At 32.6% G+C, this 27,514-nt stretch overlaps 1 protein-coding gene across 1 annotated transcript in view; it reads right to left on the bottom strand.

Annotated features, from left to right (window-relative positions):
- The window catches only part of LOC114331350 (arylalkylamine N-acetyltransferase 1), a 33,111-nt gene extending 5,864 nt beyond the window's left edge, over positions 1 to 27,247 (bottom strand). Inside the window, exons 1-3 of the mRNA XM_028280894.2 lie at positions 27,089 to 27,247; positions 6,510 to 6,753; positions 1,815 to 2,010 (exon numbers count right to left, since the gene is read on the bottom strand). Of these exons, the coding sequence (XP_028136695.1) occupies positions 1,815 to 2,010; positions 6,510 to 6,753; positions 27,089 to 27,097 (449 nt within the window). The 5' untranslated portion in view covers positions 27,098 to 27,247. The remainder of the gene's footprint in view (positions 1 to 1,814; positions 2,011 to 6,509; positions 6,754 to 27,088) is intronic.
- Between the last annotated feature and the right edge of the window lie 267 nt (positions 27,248 to 27,514).

Genomic DNA, 27,514 nt, shown 5'->3' with positions numbered 1-27,514 from the left:
GAATTTCTGATTTCGGATTCAGATCTTCCGTAATCCAGACTCCTAAGTATGCCATTTTGTCCACTTGTTCAATATGTATCTTCATTTTTTACCTAGAGCCTTGTTATGACTTTACCCCTCTTACTGATAACCATGGTTTTTGTTTTCTTTATTAACTAAACCAGTAGTAAATAATTAAGTTAAACCAGTAGTTAATTTTTCTTTATTAAGTAATTAAACCAAACTGTTCCCCAGTATAACAAATTGTGTTTAGTAGCGTCTGCAGGTCTTTCTCCCTTTCAGAGATAATAGTCCATGCGGTAAGACCGCTCCCGTCTGAAAAAAATTTCTGATTCGGTTTCTTTGTGGATTCCTATTCAAAAATATCCCCTTTAAGCAATTCTAAAGGGTGCCGGGCGAAATTTTTGGGCAGAAATTGTTTAAACAATTTTTTTAAACAAATACAAAAGATCTTTTTTTTGCTCTGGAACTTTTGCTCTTTTTAGATTTTTTTGGTCAATCTAAACAAGAAAGGTATCTTGTAATTTTTCTCGGAAATTGATAGTTTTGGAGTTATAGGCGATTTAAAATCTGAAAAATGCGAAAATACGCATTTTCGAGGCTTAAAAACTCATATTTAAATTAGTATTTATGATGTTTCCAGATACGTAGATTGAAGACTGAACATTCAGCTTCAAGATTCTGAAGAGTGATCGCGTCTAACTTTAATTTATACCGTTGTTTTTTAATTGTTAAATATGCGTGTTTATCCGATTTCTTTGCCGGTGCGGCGCGCTCCATTTCAAAAATCTCCTATTTTCCTCCGAAAAATATTTTTTCTAGATTCTTTGTGATATTCTAAATAAAAGAAGTTTCTTGCCATTTTTCTCAAAAGTTAATAGTTTTTAAGTTATAAGCGATTTAAAATTCGAAAAATGACAAAAAACGCATTTTCGGATTTTAAATCGCTTATAACTTTAGAACTAAGTATTAACTTTTGAGAAAAATGTCAAGAAACTTGTTTTATTTAGAATGTCTCAAAGAATCTAGAAAAAATATTTTTCGGAGGAAAATAGGAGATTTTTGAAACGGAGCGCGCCGCACCGGCAAAAAAATCGGATAAACACGCACATTTAACAATTAAAAAACAACGGTATAAATTAAAGTTAGACGCGATCACTCTTCAGAATCGTGAAGCTGAATATTTATTCTTCAATTTAAGTATCTGGCAACCTCAAAAATACTAATATGAATATGAGTTTTTAAGCCTTGAAAATGCGTATTTTTGCATTTTTCAGATTTTTAGTCGCCTATAACTCGAAAACTATCAATTTCTGAGAAAATTTACAAGATACCTTTCTTGTTCAGAATGAACCATGAAACACAAAAATATATGTTCCGGATCAAAAAACGTGATCTTCTGTATTTGTAAAAAAAATTTTTTAAACAATTTCTGCCCAAATATTCCGCCCGGCACCCTTCAGATTTGTTTATAGGGGACATTTTTGAATAGGAATCCACAAAGAAACCGAATCAGAAATTTTTCCAGACGGGAGCGGTCTCACCAAAGGAACTATAATGACTGTATCGTCAACATAACGAATGTTATTTATATTTTCACCATTTATCTTGATCCCTTCTGTACATGTTTTAAGTGCTTGTGTAAATAACTCTTCGGATTATAATATATTAAATAGTATAGAAGGTGGTAAAATAATCATCAATAAACATCAATAAAAGAAAATAGGGAAACCAAGCTCGCATTGGTATAAACACATAAATGATTATATTGATTTCTTCTTTGTCAGTAAATTATACACCAGATACATACTTACATTGTTCTTTTACATAGAAGCGTTCCTATTCCAAGATGTCTGTGTTTCATATCTACCGATAAAATCAATAAATTGATTGCTTTGTTTACATCCGGATATCTTTCAAAAATATTAACCTCTTCGAATATATGGTCTAAAAAGTCTTTTATTTTTATACATTTTTCGTCTGTCGCTACAAATGGTGCTTCTTCGACTCCTAAAAATTGAAGAAAAAAAATAGATTGCGCAACGTTTTTTAGCATTATTAAGATTATCAGACGATGATCGCGGACTATTTTTCAACCCATTATACTATGTAGGTCAGTTGTCGGAAAACTTATTAGCCAAAGAGCCAAATATGAACATTATAGGTCTGGATCCCGCGTATGAAAAAAAAGTTGATTAATAGCAAGGTGAAAATTTGTTAATAGCTTAAGGGTGTCTAGTCGGACAAGCTTTGATATATGGGAATACTGGAACAGGGGAAGTTTTAATTGTGGAACAGGTTAAAAATTTGGAACGGTCAGACCACGAAAACGGCACATGTATTTTGTCCGACAGAACAGACTTAAACTCTTCGAACAGAGATTAAACTCTCATGCAAAAATCAGACTGCTATTTATCACCAAATGGGCGTTTTAATGAGTGGAACATGTAGAATATGTCAAATGACAGGAATTATGACAGGTGATAAATAGCAGTCTGATTTTTGCATGAGAGTTTAATCTCTGTTCGGAGAGTTTAAGTCTGTTCTGTTGGACAAAATAAATGTGCCGTTTTCGTGGTGTGACCGTTCCAAATTTTTAACCTGTTCCACAATTAAAACTGCCCCTGTTCCAGTGTTCCCATATATCAAAATTTATCCGATTAGACACCCTTAAGCTTTTAACAAATTTTCAGCTTGCTATTAATCATCTTTTTTTGATACGCGGGAGCCAGACCTATTACAACAATTTCAAAAAAATTGGGAGCCAAATCTGCTTATTTAGTAGGTAAACTTTTTTTACACTAGCTAAAGTCAGTCACCAATAAACAGAAAACCACAGAAGACTAAGGTCAACGACGAAGAAAGCATGAAAGAGTTAAAAGAAATCAGATATAATATAAAAAGTCTAGAACAAGAAAGTGTACTGAAACTATATCAAAACAGGTTAGATAGTAAATTAAATAGAATGGATTTTGGAAACATAGAAGAGCAATATGAGTACATCAAAAAAGATGTACACGAGTACACGCACACGCTGGAGCGGAAGAAGCCTTGGGTCGTTTGGAAAGCACGAGAAACAACAATAAGACTTACTGGTGGGACCAAGCAATAGAAGAAGAAATAGAAGACAAAAGAAAAAATATTACAATTACCTAAACACGCAAGCAATAACTGATAGGGTAAGGTATAAAGAGGCACAAGCTAAAGTTAGGAAGCTTGTTTGTAAGAAAAAAATGACAAATGGGAGAGAACATGCTCTAAGTATTAGAATAAATACATATCTAGGAGGTAGGAGAAGTACAGAAAGTTGGAAAATTCTAAAAAATATGAGAAAAGATAATACGAAAGCCCTAATATCACCAATAACAGCACGTAAATGGAAGGATCACTTTGAAAAAATGCTAACAGAGAACAGAGACAAATTTAAAAACAGTGAAAACACAAATGACATCGCTATTGCTCAAGGATCCCCTCTTAGACTAAAACGGTAAGGCTCCAGGTCCAGGAAATATAGTAGGAGAACTTATAAAATACGGAAGTGCGAAACTATATTCATTACTGAAAGACCTGTTTCAGAAGTGTGTATAAATAAATCGAGAGTCCCAGAAGAATGAAAATTATCCTATATATCAACAATACATAAGAAAGGAGATGAAAACAACTGCGCTAATTACCGAGGAATTATTGTAATAAGTAGGTACGCTCAGTAGAATCTATAGCAAGTTATTAAAAAAGAGAATTAAAAAGGAAAGTCAAATGGAGGCAGAAGAACAAGCCGGTTTTAGGTCGGGAAGATCAACATAGACTAGTTGTTTAAACTAACACAAATTATAAAGAAAAAATAAGCATATATCCATGAAACCCATATATTGTACGTTGACTAAAAGAAAGCCTAAGATAGCGTTCCCTTAAGCAAACTATGGAAAACTCTACAAGTACTCTGGGCTAATTAGCAAAATACAAGGAAAAGTTATTTACCAGCAATTTTATTGCTGGAATCGAATCTTATTACCCTATATATTAATAATATAGGTATGCAAAGTCCGCAGATAGTGTGCTACTTTTTATAAACAAAATGGCGCCCGAAAATCGTGTTTTTTTTTCAATTTTTGCTCTATAACTCCAAAGATTTTAACTTTACACCAAAAACACCTAAATAAAAATTCACCGTAACCGCGTTTTTTTAACGTGGTTTTCCTAGTAGGCCTATTCCACGGTTCTGTTATGATTCTGTTTAATTTGAAGCTATTGAATAATTGATACTGGCCAGGGTTTAAAATGATAAAAGTTATAAAAAGCAATATAAATTTTAAAAAAGGGATATTTATCCAACTGGTTCATAATTTTCTAATACTTCTACTTCCTCTTCTCCTTGTTCTTCTTCTTCTTCTTCACCTTTTAGTTCTTCTTCTTCTTTTTGTTCTTCTCCTTATTCATCCTGAGTGCAAGTAAATTGCCCCAAAATGACACATCGCATTGCTCCTCGATAGAATCAAATGAATCCTCAATTGTTCGTGGTTCAACATTAGAGCACGACCGGTTTTGACAATTAGTGCATGCTACCGAACAAAACAGTCCAACTTTTTTGCAACCACATTTAGCGCTACATCCCTTTTTACGGTTGCAAAAAATTGTGTTCAGGAGTTTTTCCGGCGCAGGTGGGAGTAAAGTTTGAATTGGTTCTAATGAACTGTCGACTAATTTCCATCCCCAGTCTTTTGGATCTAGCTGATAACCAAGCCACACTTGAACTTGGTAATATACCCGAAAAAAATGTTGATGAGCAGCCGCTGAGGTTGGAGAAAGACAAGATAACTGCACTTGGTTTTTATTTAGAGCATTTTTTAAAAAACATGCATATCGAAACTTATTATCTAAGCACGTAGTTTTTTTAGGCGCTCCATACATAGAGAGAAGAAAGCTAATTCTATTGGAAATAACTTCTTGTGGAGTTGAATTAGTTTTTTTAAAAACTTTTAAAAACTCCAGAGTAGTACTAGACTTAAGACTAATAATACCTCGAGGGTGTCATCTACCTGAAGGATTTCGCCACCCAGGAAGATAACGGTGTTATTTGCATAATAGTAAACAAACTAAATTTGTATAAAGTTTATTGTATATTGAAATGTTTATTAGTACTTAACAATAAACATTTTGCCTAGAAAGTTGGCTTTTATTTTTATGTTCAAACCCTTCTGAGAAAAGAATAGGTAGGGTGATTAGATTAGCCGACGTACCGATAGAACGTGTTTATTCCGACAAAACCCATCTTTACAAATTGAATAAGACGCATAAGTAAGAAAAATTATTATAAGTTAATACTTTGTCATATCAATTTACTATTTTTGTTGGGAATAAGCCTTAAAATTGAAATAATAAAATTCTTATTATTTTCGAGTTACATTCACTTTGTAAAGATTTTCTTGTTGGCACTGTAATATAATACAGCTTATACATTGCATCCCTCGGTAGACCGCAAGCTGTATAGTAGAAACATTATCATATTTATAATATCTTATATTATTATGTGTAATATAAGATAAGTTGATCGATAGAATCTTATGTTTACTTGTATTATAGCTTCAGTGATGTATATACGTGGTGTATACATATTTATTATGACGATTAGAACTCTTTCAATTCTTTGAATCGTTGTATCTCAAAAACGGTGGCTCTAACGGAAAATAGTATTAAGATATTTTTTATAGATAATTGTCTAATCTACATTTTTTGTTAAAACTAATTTTATGATAAAACTTACCATTTCGCTGAAAATCGCTAAAAACCATATTTGGTGACCTTTGACCCCGCGTAAATTTTTTAGCTCGGGTCGGATTTATGAGGACTTTTTAGATTTCATTTATGATGGTATTTGGAACAATCCTGTCAATTTTCAGCTTGATGGTAATTATTGTAACATCACTCTTATTTTTGAGTCTAACTAGACCGGTCTATTATTGCTTCGACTATACAGTTTTAATATGGATTCTATATTTCCGATCCTTAAGTCTCCGCAGGCAAGCAATGAATACTTACTAATATACTGCAATAATTACATGTTTTTATTTTTACATAACCCTCTCAGACGACTGCCGATAACATGCCCTTTTCAGGTATAGAAAAATTAACGCCAATGCTGTGCTACGCTCTCACGTTGATATCACCGGCGCGGCGGGGACATGTAAGTAGTAAGTAGGCTTCGTTCAAGAAACGATCCTGAAGATTCTGCAAGAATTCTAATTAAAAGGGGTAATGCACAGGGTGATTCACGCAGACTTATAAAGCATTAGGTTTATTTTTAATGGACCACCCTGTATTTTTTATATTTTTAAAATCTACTTAATATCACAACCTGATCTCAACAAACTATACTATATCATGTAGGGTGGGTGTATTATAAATATTAGAGGGTGAAATTTTGAAATTTTAAAGTGTTTTTTAATATTTTTTTAAAACTTTTTTATTGGATACCTAACTGGTTATATAAAAATGTTGAAAAAGCTTCGTACCTCTTTCCATTAATACATTTAAACACAGTCCCACTATCTTTCCATCACATTCGGCTACCAAGTCTAATCCATTACCAAAAGTTAATAAAAAGTAATTTTCCAAATTTTCACATAACGGTTGTCCTTCGGCAGCAACTCCCAAGGACTTACAACATGGCTCATCTTTGTAAAAACAAAGTCTCAAGTGTTGCTGAATTTCTTCTTTATCCTTCAGGCTAGCCGTTCGGATAACAATATTCGGTTTCTAAAAATATAATCCAAAGCTAGGTCGATCTTCACACATTTGTTTACTGGATTAAACATTTTTTTATTAAATTTCATACATAGACAAATACGACTTGCATGGTTTGCCTATCAAAGTATGTTCATAGCTATCCTTAAGAGGAAACAGTAGCGATCAACAGGTAGCGAAAACGCGTTCCAAGATTGCGGCTGTAATTTTGAATATTTTTTCGAGATATTTGGCACACGTATTCGTAATATAATAAAGAATGGCGGTACAGAGCCCAATTTGAAAAATATGTTAATATGTGGAAATTACTCTGTAATTAAATACAATATTAAAAAAACGAGCCTGTACCGCCATTAAGAAGAACAAAAAAATACATTTTCTTCAAATAAACTTTTTTGTCCGATGCCTAGATTTTGTGTCATTTTGGAACTACTAAAAATTTTTATTTCATTAGTAGTTCCAAAATGACACAAAATCTAGGCATCGGATAAAAAATTTATTTGAAGAAAGTGTATTTTTTGTTCTTTTTAATGGCGGTACAGGCTCGTTTTTTTAATATTGTATTTAATTACAGAGTAATTTCCACATATTAATATATTTTTCAAATTGGGCTCTGTACCGCCATTCTTTATTATATTACGAATACGTGTGCCAAATATCTCGAAAAAATATTCAAAATTACAGCCCCAATCTTGGAACGCGTTTTGGCTACCTGTTGATCGCTACTGTATCACCTTAAGGAAGGGGGTGTAGGGTTTGAAATCAACATTTCAAACACATTTTTGTGAATTGTTTTTTGAAAGTATGGTAGACTTATTTTATTTGTTAAATTAAATAAATATATTCAGAACAATTATTCAAAGAATATTAAAAAAATTCAAGGAAAAATATTGAAAAATAATCCAACGGTGGCAAATTTTTACAGACACCTCAAAACAAAATGTATTTTGCGGTGGACATCAGACCTCGGCATTGGATAATGTGAAACAAAAAATTTAAAAAGTAATGAGTTTCACAGGGTAACGCTGTCGAGTTTTTTAGTTTTAACGATAAGCTAATATTTAGATTTTTTTGTTTCACAATATACAATGACGAGTTCTGATGTCCACCGCAAAATACATTTTTTGAGGTGTTTGTAAAAATTTGGCGCCGTTGCGTTGGCCTATTTTTCAATATTTTTCCTTGATTTTTTTTTAATATTTTTTGAATTGTACTAAATAAGTTTATTCAAGTTAAAAATAAAATTATTCTACCTACTGATGTGAGTCGAGAATATTTCCAAGCGAATATTCGCAAACATTCGAAAGTTTTCAAGAATATTCGCCTATAAAAAATGAAAATATTTTCCTGACCGCGAATATTCCTGGAAACTTTCAATGGAAAATTCTCGAGAATATTTCCGAGAATTTTCAAGAGGGTTTCCGAGAACTTTCGCTATTTAATTCACACGGCCGGCGAACCTATACGACTGCCAAGTACAAAAGGAATATTATTTTGAACATTACCTTCATTATTTTTATACTAAAAATGCCTAAAGCTATACTAAAATCACAAAACATACCTAAAGATGCACTAGAAATAACCAAACCAAGACACGTTGAATGTTAAGAGGAGTACTCCCGAATCATGATTTACAATGTATAAACTTTGCAAATCATGATTTGGGATTTATAATGTACATAAATATTGTAAATTATGATTTGGGATTCCTCCTCGAACATTCAATGTGTCTTTGTTTGTTTATTTCTAGTGCATTTTTATTGTGATTGTAGTATAGGTATAGTATAATGTATGGGAATATTTCAAAAGAGAAATAATAAATAAAAAGAAAAAATTCAAAACTACAATAAAGTTATATCATTAATTGCACTATGCTGCAAACTTACTTGATTCTTCTTTAACAGGACAATGCCTCACTGGTGAAGAGCATATATTAGCTATGTAGTGAACAGACAAAATATTAACCAATCATCCCAAGTTTATTAAAAAATAGAGAACATTTTTACAGAACTAGCAAAATTATGTGCAAAAGCAGACCTTTGGTCAATGGATTTTATTTGGCTTTCAGTACGATCAGTAGATTGTATAAGCTGGTGACAAGGAATGTGCACCAAAGCTTTTTTAAAGATTTGGCAATTACAATACTGGGGTTACCAACTCCCTACGACGCTGAAACAGAGCGTAGTTATGGCACATACTCATTCATACATAATAAAAGGAGAAATAGACTGACTATAGATAGAGCAGGGAAGTTAATGTATAATAGCTCATAATGAAAAACTCATAAAATATCATAAACATGGAAAAATGGTATTTGGTGAGAATCTTTCTATAACTCATCTGTTGGAACCAGGGCAAGACTCTAAATCCATATCAGAAAATGAAAGATTAAGCGAGACGGAGAGAGACTCATTATATTCTCTTCATAATACAGAGTCCAGCTTGTGTGAAGAAAGTTTCTCCGACTCACAAGAATAGACTCTACTTATTTATATATTTTATAATTATAATTCCTAAGAATTTTGTAGTGTATTTTGTTATTATTAGTTAAGAACAAAGTTCCTGCTTTAATACTATATAGGAATACAAATTACCTGAAGTAAGTTCCTATTTTGGTTTGTTTATTGTATGTTATCTTTTTTATTTTAATATATTTTTAAATAAAATAACTTTTTTAGTTTTAATTATAAGTAATGACTAATAACAAATATTCAGAGTATTTTTTTAATTAAGTTAAATTTTAAAAAGTGTTTTTGGACATTTAATTTTTAACAGATTTTTTCTGTAATCGTAATACCACAACAATAAGTAAGGCTAACTAATGATTTGTATAAGTTATTATAATAATTTTAATAAAAATGCAATATTTCCATAAGTTTCCGAAAGTTTCCAATATTCTCGTAAAGTTTACGGAAACTTTCCAGCGTTCGAATCTTGCCGGAAATTTTACATCACTAATTCTACCATACTTGTTGATATAAATGTTGATTTCAAACCCTACGCCTCCCTTTAAGGATATCTACGATTGATAGACAAGACATGCAAGACGTATTTGTCTATATACCCTATCACAAATTTAGTGTCGTAACCACTAGATCATTTGGGCGATAATGCGACAAAGGTGACAATTTATAATGCGTAACATGTAATCGAGAAACATTACATTTAAGTTCATACATTTAGTTTATAAAAAACTTTGAATTTTCAGTCACTAGCCGGTCCCGAGCGCCAGCGTGGGTATAGTGATATAACCATTGTAACCAGAAATGAGTCTGGTAACAGAGTATAATAAAGTGCAACTGAGTCACATAAACTCGCCAATATTTTCGTGTCTACGAGTAGTTGGTTATTTACTGAGTTAGGTACTATTACCACATAATATAATAATATATGTATTTCTATTGGTAAAAATATTGGTAAATAGAATTATTCATCGTCATAAAATATTTATTTGCAAGATTTTTAACTGTTACCAATGGTAACAGTGGTTACATGGACGCTTCGCCAGTGCAATTAATACTGTCTAAATATAATCTTATCCCTACTTTTTACCTCATCATTCGAGAATAACTTTACGTTTTGTTTAAACTCGTGTAACCATGTCATTTTAAAGCTTGTTTTATGTTTTAAAAGGCAAGTTTTGTTATGTTAAAACAAATATTAATGTTTTTAATGTAACTAAAAAATCGAAAAATGACATTTTTTACACTAAATCGTTAATCACTGGACAGTGTTCTGAGACCCATACTATATTTATTATACGTAAATCGTTCGGCTGGACATAGGGGTTACACATTGAGAGAATTGTGGCAACTGCGGTAACCTGTGTTAGTTGAAGCTTCTGTTCGAGTACGAGTTTTTGGTGCAATAGAGCTGTTAGAACGAATAGAATGAGTGAATTTTGAAGCAAGGCTGTCCATAAATAAATCGAAAACAGAGTTTATGATTAATGAGTTAATAATTTTACTTTAATTTTTAAAATATTTATTTTTAAAAACTAATTTCAAAACTAAACAGTTTTCCCATTCCCTTAGGCCAAAAATATTTAGCTACTACATTGTAATATTTTGACGTTTATTTGTGTCAGAGTTGTCAATTTTGAGGTTAATGCCGCTTACTGCTAACAACCATAGAGTTATATATTAGCATAGAGAGAGTGTCATTCAGAGCGAAGTGACGACACCATCTTTTTTATTTGGATTAGTGCTGTCTCACTCTTACGCATAGTAAAGCTGCTACAGTTGTCCTTCTCTTCCATGCCTATCTTCACACTAAATGTCATCATAGATTTTCAATACAATGTGTTAGAAAGAGATGCAGCAAACCAGTCCATGAGATCTTGTCGTCAGGAAGCGCGGAAGATAGGCTCCCTCTATGTTAATATATACCTCTATGCTAACAACCATATTGTCATCGAGAGAGCTTAGTTGCCACAATTGTCTCAATATAATAGGTACAGTGTATGTACAATGCAATATGTACAATGTATGTTCCCTATGTCCAGCTGAACGATTTACGTACTGTATACTTGTGACATCCCTGTAACAGAAAATATAAAACAGGCCACATTTGCATACGACACTGTATTACTAGCAGTCGGTCAAACATTCGAAGGAACAACTAGACACCTCCAAAATGTAGTGAACCAAATAAACACTTGGAATAATAAATCGCATTGGAATAACAAAGTTTTAACTGCCTACGGTGCCATTTTTAGTTTCTGTTTCATTTAGACTGTTTAAAGTTTCTATGTTATGTATTTATTTTACTATTATCGCCACTTGTATGTGTTAACAATGTAAAAATATATACAAAAAATATATATTTTTATTAACAGTAAAAGATTACTTCAATAGTTAGTACAAAGGATTTCTGATTTGAGAAATGAATTAAACTTATTTAATCAAGTTCTATCTTCCACATATACCCTTGTTTAACAATTAGTATATAATAAAACAACTTCAAGTTATTTAATAAAGTCTTATTGTTAACTTATAAACACTTTTAGTTCTTGCAGATAGGACCTTGTGTACTTAGTTGACTGTTCTTTATTTCAGTTAGAACCTTGTTAACTTATCAACATTTAAAATTCTCTCAGATAGAACCTTGTAACTTAAGTATTTCAGCCACCTGTTAATAGATGTCGGTGCTAGTATCATATTAAGGTGAAGAACATAAAATATAACCAAGTTACATAAAAAAAGAATGTGTGTGTACTTTGTACGCACGTAAGAAGTTATACTTCTATATATGATTTCAATGAAATAAATATACTTTTCCAAACATAAATATACTTTTTACTACTTTCCAAACATTTTTATTAAAACAATACTAAAAATTAAAAAAAGATTAGAAAACACCAGGATTCGAACCGGGGTCCTCTTGATCTCCAGTCCAACGCTCTACCACTGAGCTATACCCTTTTGATTATCCGGGCTACAAGATTTCTCAGACATAGTGACAAACAGACGAAGTGAATTATAAAATACTTTTAGGGCTGGTTGTTCGAACGCTAATCAACATTGATCACTATCAAATATTTAATTACTGTCACAACTGTCAATGTCAACTTTGGTTGGGTTGCTGAAAACATAGTTAATTATAATTATGAGATTAGTTAGTCAATTAACATAACAATTATTAACGTAATTGATTAACTAATTTCATAATTGTCATCAATAATTATGTTTTCGGCAACCCAACCAAAGTTGACATTGACAGTTGTGACAGTAATTAAGTATTTGATAGTGATCAATGCTGATTAGCGTTCGAACAACCGGCCCTAAATTTAACTTATTATCTTATTCCCGAGGTAGACAAGTCCAAATACACAAAAATTATAATAATACATAGTTATTTATGATATAAATATTAAAAGTACAATTTTAAAGCACGTATGTGAAAGTTTCGTGTGAAGGATTCGCTTCGCTCATTCTGCAATTCACATGAGTGCCTTAAAAATGTACTTTTTAACACACGTACCTATGTCATACAATATTTGTTCTGCAAACGTCTTATATATCAACAATTATAATTTATTCATTCTCAATTACAGGACAATACCTACAAAAATTTTTACTTGAACTTGACTGACATTCCATTTTTATATTTTTCTTGACATTACATCAAAACTGCCTATACGCTGTGAGCTCGTACGTAGAGGGGATATTTACAAATTCGCGAGCGCCAGTAGTGACAAGTCTGTAAACCTTTACCGGAAATTTGACATAAATGTCAAAGTGATTAATTTAAAATTAAAATTAAAAACATTAATTATAAAAAATATTAGTTGGTCAAAGCTGTGGTATATATTTTTAACTTAAATATACTTACGTTTTAAATACTGAATTTAAGTTTTTTTAATGTTCCGTAATATGTAATTATAAATCAATCTATCAATCTTAGCGCCATCTACACGATAATTGTGAAAGCATCCGAAGTAAGAAATTCATATTTTATCAATAGAACGTCAAAATGATTAGCAAAATCTTAAAATAATCGATTACAATTTAATTAATTTTTGCGTTGTAAATATTAAGCGGTAACAATTAAATAATAATTTTAAAAATTACTGGTGAAAGTTGAATTAATAACCGCTAGGAGCGACACCAGCGAAGCTCAGAGCGTATACGGGTGTGGTAATCTAAAAACTGCATATACGCTGTGAGCTCGTACGTAGAGGGGATATTTACAAATTCGCGAACGCCAGTAGTGACAAGTTTGTAAACGTTTACTGGAAATTTGACATAAATGTCAAAGTGATTAATTTAAAATTAAAATTTAAAACATTAATTATAAACAATATTAGTTGGTCAAAGCTGTGGTATATATTTTTAACTTAAATATACTTACGTTTTAAATACTGAATTTAAGTTTTTTTGATCTTCCGTAATATCTAATTATAAATAATCTATTATAATCTTAGCGCCATCTACACGATTATTGTCAAAGTATCCGAAGTAAGAAATTGATATTTTATCAATAGAACGTCAAAATGATTAGAAAAATCTTTATAAAATCGATTACAATTTAATTACTTTTTTGCGTTGTAAATATTAAGCGATAACAATTAAATAATAAATTTAAAAATTACCGGTAAAAGTTGAATTAGTAACCGCTAGGAGCGACACCAGCGAAGCTCACAGCGTATACTGTCAATACGTAAATCAGAATAACATCTACTTTTATTTTTGTATATTCTAACAAATTTTAATAGTTTTTTTCTACAAACGTGTTAAAAATGCAATACAGTTTAAATTAAATTTTAAAAAACTTTTTAAACCACCTTTTTCAAATTGCGCAAGTTGTATTATAGTATAAGAGCTGTGAGACATTTTTGAGTAGGTATTTTAGGCAACCTGAAAATTTTTCAGGTGACTCTTCTATGATAGCCTAATACAAAAATGCCGGTCTGGCTGGAGGGTAGCGGTTATTTTCCCCAAAAATCCCCCCCAAATTAAAAAAAAGGGTAAAAATTGTTATTACAAAAAATATCATTGATATGACTTAATAGTAAATTTAAATATTCAAATATAAAGAAAATAAACAGACCAGGCGATTTGAGGGCGATTTTAACTCTGCAAGATACTTGCATGGGCGCCCCAGGATTACTTTCGGGGGGTGCATCTGAACTTCAGAAGATGTCATCTAAATCTGTACATACTATTAACGAGTATAAAATATACAACTAGACATGCATAGCTATGTACATTCATTCCGGACAGGGAGGTGCAATTGTTATTTTGACAGGGTATTTTTTAATTTTAAAAATAAATATTTTAAAAAAGACAGGTTTTTTGGTGAAATTATCCAATTGCCATGTGATCAAACAAATTACTTGTGCATATAAATGAAACCGCTATAGGTAAGCAGCAGTGTGAGAAAGAGCGTATACCCATAGCTGTTTGCGTCCTCTGTTGTAGCTGAGCGAGTCCCTTCACTCGAGAAAATCACGTGACCTGGCGATATCCATGTTGTTGTGCCTCGAAACGTTAGAATAATTATTATATATATTATAGTTTTTTAAGTAATTTTTCTTAATAAAAGGAAAATAATACGTACTATACAATAGATTTTGCAAATATGATAGAAAAAGACAAGTTTATTATTATAAATATATAGGTAAAAAGTATAAAACTTTTAAACTAAATTAATTCTGTGTCCGAATCTTGTACTTCTTCTTCAAACTCCTCATCTGAGCTTCAATGTTCATTCTCTTCTTTTTCGTCAGACTCCCCTCGAGACTCAGATTCCTCTTCTACATGATCTCTAAATAGTTGTCCTCTTTTACGGTAAATAGTATTCTCCTCTGTAAATAGTATTCTCTGTCCTCTTTTACGGAGTCGAAGCCTGGACAATCACGGACGCATCTGAAGAAAGACTTGCCATTGTTGAGATGTGGTGTTATCGAATAATGTAAAAAATATCATGGACACAACACTTAACAAACAAGGAAACATCAAGAAAGATGAAAAAGGCAAAAGAAATACTCAACACATGCTTACATACAATGCTCAATACTTTTCCTTATATAACCAATCACATCACGTTTTTTATTTCTTAGTATATGACCAAAGTAGGTCATGTTTCTTTCCTTCATAGTGTTGAGTATTTCTTTTGCCTTTCTCATCTTTCTTAATGTTTCCGTGTTTGTTACGTGTGTCCATGATATATTTAACATTATTCGATAACTCCACATCTCAACAATGGTAAGTCTTTCTTCAGATGCACCCATGATTGTCCAGGCTTCTACTCCGTATAAATGGACGGAGAATACGTAGCAACTCAACTAATTAATGACTAATTAATTTTTAGATAATTCTACATACATATTACAACTATTTACAGATCATGTAGAAGAGGAATCTTAGTCTCGAGGGGAGTCTGACGAAGAAGAAGAGAATGAAGATTTAAGTTCAGATGTTTATTTTGAAGAAGAAGTACAAGATTCGGAAACATAATTAATTTAGTTTATAATTTTATACTTTTCTACCTATATATTTATAATAATAAATTTGGCTTTTTTCTATCATATTTGCAAAATATATTGTATAGTACGTATTTTTTTCTCCTTTAATTAAGAAAAATTAGAAAACTATAATATATAATAATTACTCTAACGTTTCGAGAAAGAACAACATGGATATCTAAAGGTCACGTGATTTTTCTAGCTACAACAGAGGACGCAAACAGCTATCGATATACGATCTTTCTCACACTGCTGCTTACCTATAGCGCTTTTCATTTATATGCACGCGTAATTTGTTTAATCACCTGGCAGTTGGAAAATTCCAACAAAAAAACCTGTCTTTTTTAGAATATTTATTTTTAATATTTAAAAATACCCCGTCAAAATAACAATTGCACTTCCCTGTCCGGAAGGAATGTACATAGCTATGCATGTATAGTTGTATATTTTATACTCGTTAATAGTATGTACAGATTCAGATGAAATCTTATGAAGTTCAGATGCATCCCCTGAAAATAATCCTGGGGCGCCCATGCAAGTATCTTGCAGAGTTAAAATCGCCCTTAAATCGCCTGGCCTGTTTATTTTCTTTATATTTGAATATTTAAATTTACTTTAAAGTCACGTCAATGATGTTTTTTGTAATAACAATTTTTACCCTTTTGTTTAACTTTGGGGGGGATTTTTGGGGAAAATAACCGCTACCCTCCAGCCAGACCGGCATTTTTGTATTAGGTTATCATGGAAGAGTCACCTGAAAAATTTTCAGGTTGCCTAAAATACCTACTCAAAAATGTCTCACAGCTCTTGGACCATTATTAATATCTATTAATGTTAATAAATGAAATATAAATATTTTGACGTTTCACAATTTGACAATTCACTTTTAACTGCAGTGCCTTAAAATTTTTAAAGTACCGGTGCTTTAAAGTAGCATTTTTAACGCTCCTATGGAGTGCTATAAATTGCATTTTTAACACGTTTGTAGAAACATATATTTAAAAACACTAATATATTCTTTCCACACCTTTTCTGGACTGATAAATACATAAATTAAAACATTTAGTAACGAACTCCATACTGCCTGTGTGCGCATGCGCGCAAATTAATAAAATTTCACCCTCAATGAAATCGCGCCTAAAGAAGTATAACTTCAAAAAATCTCAGTTTAGACAAAAATTGAGGATAGAACCTTGTTATTCTGACGCAACGAAATGGCACATAAAAATTAATGAAGGAAAATCTGTCCATATCGATTTCACTTACAAAAAAATAAATAATCGCCCAGTTAGAATAAACAATAAAATAGTTTCGTACAAGAAAACAGTTAAATACCTAGGGCTACATTTGAATAGCAAATTAAAGTGGCAGGAACGTATCAGAACGAAAACTGAAGAACTAAAACTGAAATACAAGAAGTTATATTGCTCACAACTTACCTACAATAAAAAACAAAGTATTAGTTTACAAACAGGTGTAGGTGTTCCAACCGGTATGATCCTATGATTTACAGTTATGGGGCTGTTTTAGTGAGAGAAACTATGCTTGCCTTCCAAGTGTCCAAAACCAAATACATAGTCAACGCTCCATAGTATATCCGCAACAAAGACCTACATCGGGAACTTCGTATAGCAACAATCAAAGAAGAAATAAAGAAGATTGTCAAGGATCACGAAAAACGACTCCGCAACCATACAAACAGGGAAGTGTTGGAACTTTTAGATAATCAAGAGCTCCTCCGCAGGCCCAAACACACCAAACCTTTTGGACTACGCTTTTGGACTAGTGATAAATATATAACCGTCAGTGTCAGTTTAAATTCAGGCAGTGAATCTAGCCACAACAGTAAAGTCTGCAACAATAATTATTAGATTCTAAGGTGAACCGTTGGGAATATTTAGGCAGTAGCGTACTGATAGATCCGCGGACCCTGGTTCCAATTGGGATGCGGGCCCCCCGCCTAATAAAAACGCACATTGTATATCAAAAGTTTTTAATAAACATTAAATATAAATCATCAGACACTAAGCAGCAAAATTAACGTACCAACTTAAAAAGGGGACATTTTTGGTGTCTCGTATTTCCTAACCTTGTCCGATTTAATATGGACCTTGTCCGTGATTTTTTGATATGTTATAACGTTATTCTTTAGCAATATCGGTGTAATAATATTGTTGCTAGACAGGTAAATCAGTGTATACCGGGTGTGCCAATCAAAATGGTGTTTTTTTCTCAAAGCTCGCAACACCCTGTGGAGAATTCTAGCATTTCTAAAATACTAAAATTAAAACCCAAATATATAGACCTGGATCCCGCGTACTAAAAAAAAGTTGATTAATAGCAAGCTGAAAATTTGTTAGTAGCTTAACGGTGTCTAGTCGGACAAACTTTGATGTACGGGAACACTGGAACAGGGGAAGTTTTAATTGTGGAACAATTTAAAAATTTGGAACGTCAGATTACGAAAACGTTCCATGTATTTTGTCGGACAGAAAATCCAATTGATTTGTTACCCTTTCATTAAGCTCTCATGCAAAACTCAGACTGCTATTACTAACCAACATGATTCCTGTCATTTGACATGTCCTTCGTGTTCCACTCATTAAAATGCCCAGTTGGTGATAAACGCCAGTCTGATTTTTTCATGAGAGTTTAATGAAATGGTAACAAATCAATTGGAAGTTCTGTCCGACAAACTACATGGAACGTTTTCGTAGTCTCACGTTCCAAATGTTTAACCTGTTCCACAATTAAAACTTACCCTGTTCCAGTGTTCCCATGCATCAAAGTTTGTCCGAATAGACACCATTAAGCTATTAACAAATTTTCAGCCTGTTATTAGTCAACTTTTTTTTGGTACGCGGGATCCAGGTTTTCTTAAAAAAATTTTTGATTCATTCGCTTATATTGAAAAATAAAAAAGTTAGGTATTTTAACAACTAGCCATGTTTTTCGTCAACAAATCCTTATTTTCTGGTTAGTTTAATAAATAAGCCTAAAGTAGGCTACCTATGATAAATTAACAATTTGATAAATAACAAATTGTTAACAGTCAAAGAGTGTCTGGTTTGTTGTAAAAATTAGTAGATTTATTATTTATGTCTGGAATTTTGTTTGTTGTTTGGTGGAAATGGAACGCACTACAAAGAATTTGACCCGCAATGGGTTCAAGCAGTAACCTTACAAAGCGAAGAACTTAACTACCATGTTATCGGCTCCTTATATTGGTAACACTTTTTGCTAATGCAAACAGGTAAACCGTCGGATTTTGAATTGGCCACCGTATAGTCCAGATCTTAACCCAATCGAACATTTGTGGGACACAATTGGTAGAAGACTACGACAGCTCTTGCTACCTCCTAGAACCTGTAGAAACAGTAGCTCTCGAGATTTGGAATGATATTGTTAAAGACCAAGTAGCAAACCTCATTTGTAATATAAAATAACATATCTCTTATATAAGAGAACATAGGCGAATTAATCAAAAAATAAAATATTAAGAAAGCCTAAGACTACAACTCCACCATTGCCTGGTCCCAAGCCCAGGATGAGAAAGGAGGAGGGTTGTGCGTGAGGTTAGCAACCTCACCACATAAAAAATATTATTGCTAAAGAAACCTCTACAAGCCTCGGAAATAGGACGGATAACGCGATGACGAAAATGGCCACGGAAATGGATTTGAGAAAAACAACGTACATAGGATGTTGGAATGTCCGAACAATGTTTGAAACAAGTAAAACACATCAAGTGGCAAAAGAAATGGATAAAAATAACATTAGTATATTAAGATTATCTGAAATTAGATGGAAGGGATGTGGAAAAACAAGAATTGAACACGCCAAAACGGTTATATACTCGGGAAAAAGTGGCGAAAAAGACCGACACGAGAGTGGTGTTGCATTCATGATTTCAAAAGAAGCAACAAATGCCCTAATAGAATGGGAAGCCATCTCGGATAGAATAATAATGGCTAAATTCAAAGCGAGATATAAAAATCTAATAATTGTTAATGTATATGTACCAACAAATGAAAAGGAACAGGACATAAAAGATGAGTTTTACCAACAGCTACAGATGGCATACGATAAAATACAAAATAAATATAAAAAAGATATTGTGATGATAATCGGAGATATGAATGCCAAAATAGGAACGAATAATAGTGGAAGAGAAACTGTAATGGGGAAAGAAGGATTGGGACAAATTAATGAGAATGGTAACATGTTTATAGATTTCTGCACCCAAAATAGTTTAGTCATAGGTGGAAGTATATTTCAACACAAACGCATACATAAAGTAACATGGACATCCCCTGATGGACAAACACACAATCAGATTGACCACATAACCATAGATAAGACATGGAGGCACTCACTCTTAGATGTTAGAGCAATGAGAGGGGCAGACATAGGGTCCGACCACATGTTGATTAGAGCCAAAATCAAACTCAAACTAGCCAGAAGTAAGAAAACGCCAATGGAACAACGAGAAAGTTATAACGTTCACTGGCTCAAAGACGGAAATGAAAGTACTGAAGAATATAAGACCAAGTTAAGAGAATTATATAATAAAACTTACAACACAGAAAATGCCACGATAGAAGAGCTGTGGGATAAATGCAAGTATGTATATACACAAGCAGCAAAAGAAACGATAGGAATACAAAAAAGAAGTAATAAACCATGGCTATCGAGAAGCACGTGGGAAAAAATAAACGAAAGGAAACTACTTAAATGTAAAATGCTAAAAAATGATCTAAGAGATAGGGAACAAATGAAGAGAGAATATAGAGAGAAAGATAAAGAAGTTAAAAAAGTGCGAGAAACGACAAAAGACAATATAACGAAGAACTGTTAATAAAAGCAGAAACAGCAGCAAAAAACAACGACATGGGAACTCTATATAAAACGACGAAAAAACTAAGCTCGCGCGGAAAAATGAACGTTGAGCATGTAAAAGACAAGAACGGGAAAATATTGAAGAATGAAAAGGAAATAGTTGAGAGATGGATCGAACATTTTAGAGAAGTATATGCCAACAGAACAATAGAACACGAAATGGAAAATGAAGAAATAAAGGAAGAACTAAACTTCACCGAATCGGAATTCACAAAAAAAGAAGTAAGTAAAGCAATACAACAGCTGAAAAGAGGGAAAGCAGCTGGAATAGATAACATTACCACAGAACTACTGAAAGCAGATAGAGAAACATCGGAAGAAATCCTGCATGTACTAATAAACAGAATATGGCAGGAGGAGAGAATACCTGATGATTGGAAAAAAGGTATAATTGTAAAGATACCCAAGAAGGGAGATCAAACGAATTGCAACAATTGGAGAGCAATAACACTACTTTCTACAGTGAGTAAAGTCATGAGAAGGATGATACTAGAAAGAATGAAAGAAACTATAGACCAGTTGTTAAGACCAAACCAAGCGGGCTTCAGAAGTAATAAAGCATGCACAGATCATATTAACACATTAAGAAACATTGTAGAACAAACAATAGAATGGCAGAGCAAAATCTATATAAATTTCATTGACTTTAGACAAGCCTTTGACCGGATTAACAGAGAAAAAATGTGGGAAATAATAAAGAGATATGGAATTCCATTAAAATATATAAGAATTATCAAAATGTTCTATGAAAACTATACCGCACAAATCATGCACAATGGGAAACTCACAGAACCAATCAACATAGACAGTGGAGTCAGACAGGGGTGTATTCTATCTCCAACCATATTTCTGATCTTAATTGACTGGGTCATGAAGAAGGCAACGAAAAATAAAACAGGAATTAGATGGAATGCTTTCGGTCAGCTTGAAGATCTAGACTTTGCAGATGATATATGTCTGGTGTCCGAAAAAAGACAACATATGCAGAAGAAAACAGAAAAGGTGACAAAAGAAGTAAGAAAAATAGGACTAGAGATTAACACAAGAAAAACCAAACTTATGAAGATAAATACGGAAAGAGAAATGGGTATATTCATTGAAGGAGAAGAAGTAGAAAATGTACAGAAGTTTTGCTATCTGGGAAGCATAATTGACGCTAGCGGTGGAATAGAAGAGGAAATTAATGGAAGGATAACTAAAGCCCAAAATGCGTTCTATATGCTGAAGAAAACATGGGAGTCCAATAGATTAACAACCAAAACCAAAATCAGGATATTTAATACAAATGTAAAGAGTATTTTGCTATATGCAGCAGAAACTTGGAAAATAGAGAAAAAGATTATACAAAAGGTTCAAACATTTGTAAATAGATGCCTTAGACGAATATTGCAAATATATTGGCCAAATCGGATAAGTAACAAGGAACTTTGGAGAAAAACTAATCAAGAGCCGATAGCCAAAACGATAAACAGACGCAAATGGAAGTTTATTGGACACACATTAAGGAAAAATGAAGATGATATAACCAAACAAGCCCTGGATTACCAACCAACTGGAAAAAGAAAACAAGACAGACCAATGACATCATGGAAAAGAAATATTACCAGAGAGCTAGAAGACAATGGGTTAACATGGAAAGAAGTGAAAGCCCTGGCCAGAAACAGAGATGAATGGAGGGGGACTGTAGAGGCCCTATGTTCCAAATGGAATCAAGAGGAGTAAAGTAAGTAAGTAAGTAAGACTACAACTGAGTTTTAATTTCAACATTTTGTAAATGCTAGAATATTCCATACAAACCATACAAACGAGAATACTGGAATATGTAGGCCACATAATGAGAGGGGAAAAGTACTTCCTGCTAAGACTAATAACTCGTAATCCAAGGAAAACTCTCGGTAAAGAAAAATGTGGGACGTATGAGAATTTCCTGGTTGCAAAATTTAAGGGAGTGGTACGGGTGCAGTTGAATACAATTGTTCAGGGCTGCAGCCAACAAAGTTATTATTGCTGTGATTGTAGCAACCTCCGATAGGAGACGGTACTGCAAGAAGAAGAAGAATATTTCACAGGTTGTTCCGAACTTATAGAAAAAAAACACACTATGATTGGTACACCCGGTATACGATTTAGGAGGTTTAGGAAATTCGAGACATCAAAAATGTCCCATTTTTAGGGTGGTGCGTTAATTTTGTTGCTTAGTGTATATTTATAAAAACTCAAGAGTCTTAGATCACGGTCTTAGCTTTTAGATTTTTCAAACTGTACTGATTCAACTTACTGACTGCTTCCACATAGGAAGGGCGAAAGTTCTGATACGTACCTGTTAGTTCAGTTGTATTCTTTTTCTCATGATCATCTTTCAGTGCGTCACATTTTTTCGATTTCTTTCTAACGAATTAAATTGTATATGACAGAAAAAGGCACGTCGGTGATTACTTTGGCAATTATTCTAGTTCGGTGATTATTCTAGTTGTCGATAGATGGCGCCATAATAAAAAAATAATTTTTTTTAATTAGATAATAATATTACAAATATAATCTGTATAATTAATAAGACTATACAAATCAAAGAAAATACCATTTTATAAATGCAAGAAACACATTTGATTTGTTTTTATTCCAAATTGAAAATAAAATGTGACTGTCAGATTTAACTAAAATGTCATGTTAGAATAAATGTCATAAAAATGTGTATTATCACGGACTTACCCTTTTTCCTATCATTTGTTACGCACTGAAAAATGCTCACGAAAAGGACAATACTCACTTTTGTCTATGATAAGAATTTAATTTAAATTCTTATTAATAACCGAAAACTAAATGCTGAAGAACGATGGTGCTATAAATACTAACAAAAGGAGCATCGAACGTTGAGTTTATTGTCTTGGGATTATTTTTATAACACTCCATATAAAACTTGCATTGAATATGTCCATTTTTACAACTTTGTAGTTTACACTATTCATGGATCGTGCTGATATAAACATAATGAATAAATCATGTCACACATGAATAAATGTCATAAAAATGTGTATTATCACGGACTTACCCTTTTTCCTATCATTTGTTACGCACTGAAAAATGCTCATGAAAAGGACAATACTCACTTTTGTCTATGATAAGAATTTAATTTAAATTCTTATTAATAACCGAAAACTAAATGCTGAAGAACGAGGGTGCTATAAATACTAACAAAAGGAGCATCGAACGTTGAGTTTATTGTCTTGGGATTATTTTTATAACACTCCATATAAAACTTGCATTGAATATGTCAATTTTTACAACTTTGTAGTTTACACTATTCATGGATCGTGCTGATATAAACAAAAGTGTTTGGGTTAGTAGGTACAGGTGGTTATTCTTTACAACTGTTGAAACCAGGGCTTTGGTAGCAGGTAAAACGAGTACAGAACCTTGTTTATTAATAAATGTTGTTTTAAATTTTTTTTAATAAATCGGTATTCTTCGTTTTTATTTATAAGTAGGTACCTACACAAAAATAAAAATTTATTTAGCAGTTAAATTTCCTAGTTTGTACTTGTGTAGTTCAACACGTTCCCATCAAATTAGAAAAAAAGAAATAAAAAGCGTGTTTGAGCGGGAACCGTGCCCTGGTTCCGCGGAACCATGTTTAGTACGCCACTGTGTCTAGGACATTGTTAAATGTAAAATGCTGGTTAGTCTTAGGATTAGGTGCATTGTTAATTTATTAAATAATAAAAAAAATTGTTAATAATTAAAAAAAGATGCCGAAATCTGCAGAAAACCTATAGGTTTTATTTATATAGGCCTATATTAACTAAAAAAATCAGATATGTACCTGTATTTTTCACAGTCCCAGACATTGTCTCTTTTTGCTTATTTCCCTGGTGTAATAAACTTAACCTCAAAAGTCTTGCATCACCAAAAGTTACTCATTTTAAAAGTTGACTTTCTCGTGCACCTATTAACGGATTTCGATAATTTTTTTTATTTTATATTTTTCTTTGGTATTTACACTGTTGGGCAAAGATTTACTCAAACTTCTTTTTTGAACTTAGACCGAGTGGAAGAAAAGAAATGTGTTTCTTATGTTAAGTTTGAGGTACCCTGTATGGAGGACAAGGTACAAGGGTGGTATACATCAAAATCGTATTATAGTCTTATGTTTTGTGAACATTTTGTTTTTTAAATTTCCCTGATATGTTTAAAAACAAAGAAAATATACGGATTTATTCTTTAACATGTGCTTAAGGGCTTGTTTTCATGTAGGTGGTTTGCCAGCGGTTGACGCCGCGGTTAGCCGAAGTTTGCATCTTACATATGAGAGCGATTGACTGGCGGTCTCATTCCTCCCATATTAAACTTACAACCGCCGCGGTTTGACGACGGATCGGTTGCATATGTACGATTCCATTTGTTTCTTGGCAACTCGAACCGCGGCCGTTGGGGTTTTCAGGTAAACCGCGGCGTCAAACGTTGGCAAACCGCCCTATCTGAACAAGGCCTTAACTGAAACAATAGGTACTATATTGATAATTAAAATAAACAGTTAGCAAAACTTTCAAAATAAAAAGATACATAAAGTAAACGCACATTCCAGAGCTGCAATACTTATATAGTTGGGGAAGATGGTGTCGCCCTGTCTAATTCCTCGCTCAATTCTATATTGATAAAGTCATGGCGTTTAGCTGATGCTGTTGCGTTGTTGTATATAGTAAGGTCTCTTTTATGCGGAGTATTTTAATGCAATTTTGAAGTTATGCGGTTTGTATTTGATCCAAAAATTTCTATTATTACCAACTCATATAATTTATTAATATTAACTATTTACATCCAGGTGTCAGTAATCTGAGAGTTTGCAATTCGGGTAATCCACTTGTTACATGATGTACCATGTAACTATTACATTAATCTGAGTTTCGCATTGAAAGGTATAACCTGTAATTGTTTTGAAATTAAATTTAAATGTTTAAGTATTAAGAGTTTAAATTTTGCTGATTTCAAATTGCATTATAATAAACAGCACATTTCGATTTCTGGATTAAAACATTTAATTAAGTGTAGTAAAGTTTTATGTTCCATTATAAGAGGCCTTTTCAATCTCAATATCGTAAGTCTGTGTTTTTAATTTCTTTTTTAAGATTTTATTTGGTCCATTGGAGAAAAAAACATCAAAGACATACAATTTTTGGTGGACAAACGTCCACCATTTTATGTGATTTTAGAAAAGTACGGAACGTATCCCTACTTTTTCAATTCACATTAAGTCTTTTTTAATGCGATTTTTTTATATGCGCTTTTCTGTAGAACGTATCCGCCGCATAAAACGAGACCTTACTGTATTATGTTTTATCAAACTTGTGTATCTATAGTCTATTCGGGTTTGTTCCAATGCTCTTAATATCGCTTGCAATTCCACGGTATCAAAAGGTTTCATGAAGTCGATGAAAATCAACGGAATTGGGCTAAAAAGGGGGAATAAATATTGATGGTGAATATCTGAACCTGAGCCACTTGCGCTTTGCAGATAACATTGTCATTATAGTTTAAATGAAGCTCACAAAATGATGGAAGATCTGGCAGAACTAAAACAGGCAATAGAACAAGTAGGTGTAAACATAAACTTTCAAAAACAAAATACATGACCAATTTACTTCCAAGTGATGTTACGAGAGTTGGTGGGCACGAAGTACATCAGGTTTTTAGCTATAGCTATTTATGGTGTGAAATTTGAATAGGAAAAGACAATCAAACTTGTGAGATCCAGCATCGTATAGGCTAGGGATGGTCAGTATTTGGCAAGATTCAACATACTCTAAAAGAAAAGCTATCGATTTGCTTGAAGAGAACAGTTTACAACTTTACAACTAGTGCATACTGCAACTAGTTCCGAAACCATAACTTTGACTAAACATTCTGGAAATAAATTGAGAATAACCCAAAGAAAAATGAAGAGTGAGAGAGGTAAGTGGATAGTGAGAGAGAGAACCAAAGTGACAGATGTCATAGAAAAAATTGCACAATCCAAATTTTCACTTTCATAGAATGAAGACATAGAGAAGATAGAATACACCGAGGTAGACCTCCAAAAAGATGGATGGATGACTTAAGTAAAACAGTGGGAAATTGGATACAGAAAGCACAAGATAGAAAACAATGGAAGAATATGGAGGAGACCTATATCCAATAGTGGATGCAAGAAGTTGAGGAATGATGATGATGATGATATAACATATCTCAACACCTATAAGAGTTCTTTGTCGACCAGATTGCAAATTAAGCGGAATCCCTTAATCCGTTCACGAGAAAATCAACTATTAAAATGAGCAAAACTTTTGGTGGTGCAAAAATATTTTGCGATTAAGGCTAGTTTCACATAGGTAACAAGCTGTTGTTAAAAAATGCAAATAGCTATGATAATGGTCATGACAGATAGTCTAAAAACAGAAAAAACTGATCCAGTTTTGTACCAAGAGCAATTAACTAATTAGTACTTACCTCTGTCATTTCTACAAACTATATAAACCTTGGGCATGAACTTGATAAAGAGTTTTATCTATATTATTCGTAGTTTACAGATTGTGAAATAAATGTATTTTTTGGTTGCAGTTAAATTTATAATTATTTGATATGCGCATTAACGTATATACAAAAGAAATAAACATATGCTTGGAAGTTATTCACTATAATATCTAAAGTCTCATCATTTACTGCATATGGATATAAGATAATTGAAGACGATGAATAGTGGTGCAAAGTATTGAAACATTGGCAAAAAGAGCATCAGATATGTTCCATGACAGATATGACAGATATGTTCCAAATATCAAAAAAATATACAGCGTGGTTCTAAAGTTATGGGTCCAGAAATAAATGGGCAAAATCGATAAAACACCCTGTAGCTCGGTAATAAAAATCGGTAAG

The sequence above is a fragment of the Diabrotica virgifera genome, chromosome 1, assembly GCF_917563875.1.
Source record: "Diabrotica virgifera virgifera chromosome 1, PGI_DIABVI_V3a".
Taxonomy (NCBI): Eukaryota; Metazoa; Arthropoda; class Insecta; order Coleoptera; family Chrysomelidae; genus Diabrotica; species Diabrotica virgifera.
The sequence above is the reverse complement of the archived record's forward strand: the minus strand, read 5'-3'. Positions and strand labels throughout refer to the sequence as shown.